The following is a 9,342-nucleotide window of genomic DNA, read 5'->3' on the forward strand; positions in this document are numbered from 1 at the left end:
GTGGCAGAAGCTATCAAACCCCACTGGTATACGAAACTAGAACAGCCTGGACTTTTCCCCTCAACGGTTTTTGCCCACGACATAGGTTCTCTGTTCTGCCAAGAGGAGTGTGCGAGACTACGAACAACTGCTTTCCACAGTTACTGCAACGCACAAAGCAGCTTTATCTTTTTGATTATTGGAAGCCAGAAGCCATTTAGAGCTGAGTAAATACCAGGAAAAGCCGGTGACTGACGAGTAAAGCGTAATTTACTGCATCTCAGGCAAATGAATAGTTCAGGCTCTATTTTCAGACAGAAGCAGGAAAGCATGCAACCAGCAACGTCTTCACAGCTAAAAAGCAGATGTTTTCTAATTTGCCATTTTCTAGTTTTAATGGAAGCTCCTGACTTCTCACGCAGGTTTAAATTACACACTCTTCAATCTCTCTGGCTGCAAAGTCCAGAGGCGACAGAATGAGCCAGCTTCCATGTGAGCCTGCTCGGAGCCAACAGCAGGATGGATGCTCTTTTTAGACAGTTTCTAGTCAGATCAGGCTACAGCGTAGCTGCCACAACCTGGAGCTCAGAGCAAGCGACTGCTCCACTTGAGTGTATACTCGGGTTGTAGGAAGGCACCGAGTTTTGTGCTGGTGAACTGATACAAAACGACAAAAGCCACGGTCTCAGACTGATCTGCAGCATAAACAAATACTTAGTAATGGGCTGAACAAGCAGGAAAGTTTCATAGAATCATAGAGTGGTTTGGGTCGTTAGGGACCTTAAAGCCCACCCAGTCCCACCCCCTGCCACGGGCAGGGACACCTTCCACTAGACCAGGTTGCTCCAAGCCTCATCCAGCCTGGCCTTGAACACTTCCAGGGATGGGGCATCCACAGATTCTCTGGGCAACCTGTCCCAGTACCTCACCCCCTGTCCTGGCACTACAGGCCCTTTGCTTCTTTTAAGCTCACAGCTGGGTTTAAACTGGGTTTAAACTGGGTTTATCCTGATGTGACTATATTGGCAGCCTACCTATCCTGATGTGACTATATTGGCAGCATACAGCCACGGGCTCTGGTTGTGAGGGGGGGAAAGTTCCTGGGAAACACCCCCCAAGTAGAACAAGAGGTTCTTTAACACTGATTGAAGAGGTATAAAATGTGAAAATCAAAGCTGCTGGTACCATTTTGCCTCTTTTAACACGTTGATCCAATTCCAGCAACGCAATTTCTTTATAATCTATTTTGTTTTACATAAACTAATTATACCATCTGAAGAGGTTAACATAAGCTCATAGAAAGCTCGTGTACATTACCAAATCAGAACACAAGGGTTCCATAGGCAATAGGCCAGCCGTATCACCTTTCTTTTCCCCTTCCAAGGCCCAAGCTCTGATGGTGAAGTGCAAGATGAGCTACAGTTTGAGATGATGGCTCTATTTTTCACTTGAAGGAGCTCTTATTTTGCAAGACACATGACATGCATCCAATCTTTTACTTCTCCTCATTAGAAAATAACCTCAAACAGCGATAACAGTAATAGTGCAAAGTCTCACCTTTTTCATTCTCTTTGTATTTGCATGTGCCAGCTGGAATTTCAGCTTGAAACATAGAGCCCACCATGATTTCCTGTTTCGAAATAAAACCAAGAAGTTAAGCAACCACAGCTGTGATGTTTTTTGTTAGCAAACAAGAGAATGACAACTTTTTTTTTTAACCCCTTAAAAGTCCAATTGTTCAAAACTTAAAAAAAACCAGTTAACAGCATTATATGGAAATGGATTTTTGACTATTTGGGGAAGTCTTTAACACTTCTTAGTATGAAAACTCGTATTTATGGGGGAAAAATGGAGAGGATTTGGCTGATCCATAGAGCTCAGAGTTACTAGGTAACAGATCACCTAATTATTCATGAAATACAGGCTTTTTTTAACAGCACTCAGTATTTACCTTTTTCCAGTCCTCTGAAGGAATATAATCTTCGTCTTCTTCAGATTCCTCTTCTATTTCACTATCTGCAAGAAATTGTTCAACCATTTACACAAAATGAGCTGTGATGGGGCCCATACACGCCAACAGCAGGCCCCAGCAAGGCGCGCTGTGCAAGGGGGCCTAGGAGGTCGCAGCCAGCTCCCGGGAGCACTGCAGCAAGGGTGACCTGAGCCCAGCTCTCATCCATCAGCCTCCAGCCACACAGCAGCCCTGCTCTGCCTCGCTGCCACCTTCGCTAACAATACACAAGTGCAAACGGCCCTTCCGGTGACAATACTAAATGTCTCAGTACTGACAGCTTTCAAAAACGACCCACCCAATGTCCACATTCAGAATGGATTAAGAAACACAGCAGGCTCTGAAAAGCTAAGGCTCAAATGAAAACATCCATCAATTTTACTACTACCTCATTAAAATTTGCTTTCCCTCACACAGCTTTGAAGCAGCTGAGATGATCCACATTCAGATTTACTACAGTTACCTTCTGAAAGTATTTTTATGTGGATGTTCAGCATCTACACGTGGGTTTCAACACCATTTGCAATGGACTCCTAGCTTAGTTACTGCTGTTTTTTTCCCTTACAGTGGCTGACACTGAATTTAAGGTAGACTACAGCACAAGGTGCGAGAAATCTGCAAGTGTGCTTCTCTCCGTCTTCCTGGGATTTAGCAGGCTTGGATTACTGCTCTGAGATGCACAGCAGCATTTAAAACAGATTCTTTCGGATAAAGACTGACAAAAATTTTAAGCTCTTTATGACATAGGCTGGTTGCCTTCCACAACGTACTGAAAGCAACTGCAATATCTGGTTTATGTGATAATATCAGCACTGAAATTGTACATTAAATTACATCCTGTACACAGCTGAACATTGTAAAAATGGCCCAAACCTAATGCAATACAACTGCATTACGCTAATGCTATGCTTAAAACACAGAGCTCATTTAAGATATTTGCAACCCTCCGCACACCTACATGCTGAGGTTCCTCGGCATTTTTCATTAGAATAAACCTCAGATTAGAAAACTGCATTTCTACAGTGTCATGGATAGTAAGTACCAAGCATAAGGTATCGTAAGGAACCTTTGCTTTAACTTTGTTTATTAGAACAGCAAACTGGTGACGGTCACTCCCATCAGAGAAAGGGAAAATGTCTTTGTCCAAAAGGCCGTGCTGACAGCTCAGTACTAAAATGTTCAGATCCCATTAAGTCAGACTGCCACAGAAACGAGAACTGTCCACAGGGATGGCTACATAACACTAGCTCAACAGTCTCAAACGGACGCAAAACCTATTTTTAACCAAAACATAATCAGTCCACAATGCTGGCAAATGTGGAATTCTTGAAGCAAATTCTGTTCATTATTATCTTCCCCTGCATTATTCCAGGTTTAACAATCTCTTGGCCTTTTTCGGATTTCATTGCTTTTGGACCCTCACCTTGTTTGCACAAGCACATAAAGCGGTGTCACCAGGCCTCGTCATGATACCCGCCCACAGTGCGCAGCTATTACCCAGTTGGGACAGCTCACTTCCTGCTCGCAAATGCTTTTACCCATGTCCTTAGTATGAACGGGCAGCTGACACAGCGACAGCAAGGCAATACCGTACGCAACGGTTGTTTAGCGCATCTGGACTCCATGCACAAGCACATTTTCCTGAAGGGCACATCCATACACACCAGCTTGCAGGTCCACGAACTGGACAGTTACAACACTCGGAGCAGTGCCATGAAAGGATTTACACTGTCCAAGAGCCTGTCTTTTTCTAATCTGTAGAAATCCAAAGTTTTCCACAAATTCAATCCTTTAAGAAGAGAGAATATCTACTGTCCTTATACAGAGCCCCTTATCTGCAGAGACTCAGCCTATTGTTTTGTGCAGAAGGACAATGAAGAGCAGTGTTATGAAAGAGAACAAATATTTATAGGTATCAACACACCTATTTCAAAACCAGAATACTCAAGCAGTCCTTAACCAAATCTCAACTGTACTGAGATCTCTGTGCTTAGTACTAAACTGTACATACTTGCATCAAAATATTTACATCGACGAGGGCGAATTATCTCCTGGGGATCTTGAGAAGCAACAGATGGTGCTGGGTCGTCATTAGATGACTGAGTCTCATCTTCCTGACCTGATGAATCTTTTATGGTCTCCTCCTTAGACACAAAAAAGCAAACAGGAGATCAGCTATCCCTTTTATATGACAAACAGTATTTTGGCAATAGCTTTGCCAACACTGTCAATACATCAAACCCAAATAGATTGTGGCCTGTCAGACTGAGCCACAACAAATGTGTAAACACATCAGATTATTTATTGACCAGGATTTTAACCAGATCAATTTAATACTCAGACTCTAACATACAAATCAAATATGAACCACAATTAAATATCAACCCTATTTTTTTTAATCAGTCAAGTAAATCCTTGCAGTTTTAATTTAATTTCGTTTAACTTCAAATTTACTTCGGTCTTTAAAACCTTTCCTTATGAATTTTCAATAAGAAAGGGTAGGAATTATTTACCAGCTATACTTTTCTCAATCAAATGGAAATGGCACCTTCCATAAAAATTAGTGTCAACAGTGTGGTTCAACCCCACAGAAATAGCGTATCAACACACTCAAGTATGTACATCCAGTCATTAAAAGATCAAAAATTAGAACAATTAGAAGATAAATCACAACTATGGGAATTATTACAGTTGAGGAAAATTAAAATTATAAAGGTTAAAAAAAATACATGAGTGTTTTCTATTTCAGTGCACATAGTATCTTTGTTTTGTAAGCCCTCATACCTGCTAGTTCTAACACAGAGGCACTAGGCACGGCACGTGTTTATGTGTACCTCTACCAGCAGCCAGAGTATTATCACATGTGCAGCTTAAAGCAGATTAAAAATAGAAAATAGCTAAGTGCAGCAGCGCTAAATAAGCTGTAGAAAGATGAGCACTCGCAGAGAAAGCTTGAATGATTTATCAAATCATTCCACCCCCACAGATGTATTTTACTGCCTCTCTAAAAGCATGCAAGCATTTCAGAGCTCTCATTCTTGTACCCTGAGGCAAACCAGCATCGCGGGTTAGCTAGCTCGCTGCGCCCAGCCCTCCCCACCACCCCTGTCCCAATCCTACCAAAACCAGGGCACAGTAGGTGAGCGCAGGTAGTGACAGGACAAGGGTAACGGGGTTAAATGGGAAGAGGGAGATTGAGATGGGACATCAGGAAGAAATTCTTCCTGCAGAGGGTGGAGAGCACTGGGACAGGTTGCCCAGAGAAGCTGTGGATGGCCCATCCCTGGGAGGGTCCAAGGCCAGGCTGGATGAGGCTTGGAGCAACCTGGTCTAGTGGAAGGTGTCCCTGCCCGTGGCAGGGGGTGGGACTGGGTGGGCTTTAAGGTCCCTTCCAACCCAAACCACTCTGTGATATGATACTATGTTATGTAAGCTGCTCCCCCTCTCCTGCTTCTTGAACCTTTTCAGAGGTATCCTACTTCTTTTTGAACTACTCAACGCCATACAAATAGCAATCTCTTACAGCATCTGTCAAGGGAGTTTGCAAATCCTAATGAATCAGATATACCATTCCTCATCTCCATGTGACATTCCAGAGATTCTAAAACGGGTAAGATATCAAAGAACAAAACGCACCCTTTTTAAAGCCAGATTAGGTAATGGAACTTCCATTAATGTCTAAGCTTGGCTGTTAGGGAAAACACAAAGGGTTTCATAGTTTAATGGAATTTGGGGTGTAACTCTGCCACCAGTAATGGAGAGGTTACAGCTGTGCCCCTGACAGGATTGTTACACATATGTATGACACACATAAGTAGAAAAGACTCCTCTAAAATCAGAAAATATATTCTAAGAGCATGCAGAATGGGATTCTAAAGATGGTAAGTTCAAAACCATACATTTTGCAAAGATCTCTGAAGCATTAGATTCAATTAACGACAAGTACAGCCAGGGCTGCCAGGCTGAAAAAATACCATTTCAAATGGTAAAGCTAGAAAGCTTGCAGCCATCTCCAATACTCTGAGACACATTTAATTCAATTCCACAACTCACTGTTCAGTTTCAGATCATCAGTTTTTCGTCTTGAAACAAGTACTCAGCCGTATCTAGAAAGGTGCCTTCAGGCACTTAAAACTTCAATTCTGAAGTCAGACTGTTTCCAAAAGACAATTACAATCCCTTCTTCCATGATGCTATACGAATACATGGACCCTAATTTGCCACAACAACAGGTTAGAACGATACAGATGAAATTAAGACCAATGAAGAGAAATACAGATGGCTGTTTAAGAATAAACAGTAGAGTTCACCACACAAAGCATCCGAAATAAACTGTGTTACGAATCGCCTCTGCCACGGTCTGGCATCTTGAGCGGCTCTCTAGTACAGAATGGCCCTACAAAAATGTTTCACATTAGTGTAAGCACTTACTTTGTTTTCTCCACTACAGCCACTGTTGTCATCATTATCGACATCATCATCATCTTCTCCCTCCTCCTCCTCCTCTTCATCCTCTTCATCATCATCATCATCTTGGAGAGGAATGGTACCATCATAGCCGTAACGGCTAAGTAGCTCCTGGATCGGCATATCACTTTCCTGATAAACATTCAAACAGAGTTTGAGGTTTTAACAGAAATATTTCACATCCCACGTCTGCTCTACAGCTTAAACACAATTTAAACAACAACAAAACCTGAGAGATGATGATCAGGTGGAAGAATGGCCACTCCACAAATATGGATAGGCAAACCCAGAAGTTTCGGCTCCTAAGAAAAATGTGGTTTATGCAGTGCAAGTACTTCTTAATCCTGTATAAATTTACAGAAGGCCTTGCATGCCACCGATCTCTCAAAGGGGCCATAAAGCTCATTTAAAGGGCTCCAAAGGGCTGTCCACCCCCACCCCTCCCTGGGTATTTGTCTACTGCTGTTTGACCAAAACACAAGCAGCATGACGTAGCAGGTTATGTCACACCCCTTCAGTACACTCGCCACCTCCCTGTCCCTCACCCCTTCCTGGGCAAAACAAAAAATGAGGGGCGTGAGGGATCCCCTTATGTGCAGGATCACATGATATCCAGGTACAGATAGTAGCAATGTTTACAGACTCATATGCATTTTAAGCTAGTTGCCTACAAAAACATCCACAGTTGGAAAGAATTCTGCTAAAATACGTGCACATTTCAAAATCTTTGTATTTCGAACACTGGGCCACTCAAAAGAGGCATTTCAAATGATAGAGTCAGTTCTCAAATTCAGTGGCTCTCTAACTGTTCATTCACTTTATTAATAACAATAATTAATTGCCAGATCTGCATACTACCTTATTACTTTAAATACCTCAGCACCCAGCCTTCAGCAGCAGCAGACTACATCCCTAATGTGATTTTTTCAGAGCAGAAACTTTCAAAGAGCATTTTAAAATTCTCTCTCTCTCGCAAGAACCAATCCTTTGTTTACTATTTCGAGGCGTCTGCCTGCTCCAAATATTTATTCATAGTATGTAATGTACATGTCAGCTGATAATCAGATTTGTTTAGGTATCGGCTGACCTTCAGTTTCCTCCAGTGAACTCCTTTCCTAAGGGCCTTCACTGAGCAATGCGCGTCTAGTTTCTCAAACCACACTAGGAGTAACAATTACAAAAGGCAAGTGTAGTTAGCTCTGCTGTGTAAGAGTAACACAGGGGTTGCCAGTACTCCTTGCCTGTGTATTTTATTTTATTTTACTTCCATGCTCTGACTTACTGGTGTACTCTTGGGTTAAGCTATACGCACGGCAGATGCAGACCGTGTGCACCTAAACGTCCTCACCTTCTCTCCTGACTTCCTGGTCTTCATCTTTATCATCTAATGAAAGAACTCTTAGAAACGGGGAATTAATATTTCACTGATGCAGACAACATGTCAGGACTGTGATCTTAATTAAAACCTGACAGTACAGCTATCAGAAAAATCCTACTCGTAATTATCCAAATGTTCTCCGGTGCATTTTGGAAAGTGATATATTTCCGTGAAGCCCTCCTCTCCACCATCCCGTTTCTAGATACAGACTGAGAATCAAAAAGCACTGTTGCTACAATAAAAGCCGTGCGTGTGAACGATGTAACAGGCATATTACCACACGTTACCAAGGAAAGGGGTATTATATTTACGACGTTTTTCTTAGGTAGAGCCTCTTAAACTTCAAATAGGCCATTACAATTCAAAAAGCCCCAAGGGTCAGCAACTCTCCAAGACAAAACACAAATGTTAATTTCTGTATCGTTTCAGGATATCGCAAAAACAAAGGTTAAAAGTAACAAGTCTTATCAAAGACACAGAAATTTCTGATGTGGAAGATGTTTAATAACAAGAAATGAACTATAACCTGTGTGCCTGGAGTAGAGGTAAGTGGGGGGGGGTGAACTCTATTATAAGCAGCCCAGAGAAGGTAAATACAAATGACTGTATGCTCTTGAACTAGAAGAGCTCAGGGGCAACCACTGAAATGAACACAGAATAGGTATGAAAACCCAAACATGTTTCTCACAATCAATGAGCCTCACCACATCGCCATGTGCCTCGTGGATGCCGAGTTTACAGAGGTTAAAAATAAAATGGACAAATCCATGCGAGGAGGAAAAAATAACACTGACAGGTATTACAGAGACAACATCTTTTTCATACGTGCTTGAAGCGCACCCTGCTAGAGGCTGGAAGAGTATTTGGGAGAAGCATGCTTCCACGAATGGTTCTCTTGTTTAAAGACAAGACGATGCTGGTACATCACCCTAAGAAAACCCACGAGCCCTCCCTGAAAAGGGAGACCTCAAAAGGAGAAGCCAAGTGATTACACAGAACAATAAATGGAAAAAAGGAAAGGATTCAAAAGCTTAAAAATCTCTAAGTAATGCAGGGGGGCAGCACCCAGCACCCTGGCAATGCTCACCACTTCCTAGAGGCACCCAGGGAGCTGGTATACACCACCCAGCAGTGCTCTGCCCACAGCCAGGGCAGCACAAGGTAAAGAACTTGGCCTCACGCTCCTCAAATCCTCCCTGTCACACTCCCTCCAGCTGCTGCTTTGTACAGTCAGCTTAGCTACAAGTAGGAGGAAGTTGAGTTTCTGCAACGTGCTGGGGCCTGGCCATTTATTATTTCCCAGACAGAGTGCAAATGCAGTATCCTACCATCAAAATTCCTCTGTCAAGTTTCCCGTGTTTGGGAAAACTGCAGGGCCAGCGTATGCCCAGGATGCTGAGCTGTGCCTCGTTCCAGGCACACCTTTCTGAGCCCTGTCTCTAGGGCTGCTGGAGGACTGTGGTCACATCTGGTATAGACGCTCCTACATAGGAAAACAGTCCTGCTG

At 42.8% G+C, this 9,342-nt stretch overlaps 1 protein-coding gene across 1 annotated transcript in view; it reads right to left on the bottom strand.

Moving 5' to 3' along the window:
* Nucleotides 1-1,536: 1,536 nt before the first annotated feature.
* LOC104510041 (mesoderm induction early response protein 1-like) overlaps nt 1,537-9,342 on the bottom strand; it is a gene marked incomplete at both ends in the record, with an annotated part of 11,495 nt that continues 3,689 nt past the window's right edge. Inside the window, 4 exons of the mRNA XM_010152171.1 lie at nt 1,537-1,609; nt 1,931-1,995; nt 4,002-4,134; nt 6,422-6,589. Of these exons, the coding sequence (XP_010150473.1) occupies nt 1,537-1,609; nt 1,931-1,995; nt 4,002-4,134; nt 6,422-6,589 (439 nt within the window). The remainder of the gene's footprint in view (nt 1,610-1,930; nt 1,996-4,001; nt 4,135-6,421; nt 6,590-9,342) is intronic.

This window comes from Eurypyga helias, unplaced genomic scaffold (assembly GCF_000690775.1).
Source record: "Eurypyga helias isolate BGI_N326 unplaced genomic scaffold, ASM69077v1 scaffold2755, whole genome shotgun sequence".
NCBI lineage: Eukaryota > Metazoa > Chordata > Aves > Eurypygiformes > Eurypygidae > Eurypyga > Eurypyga helias.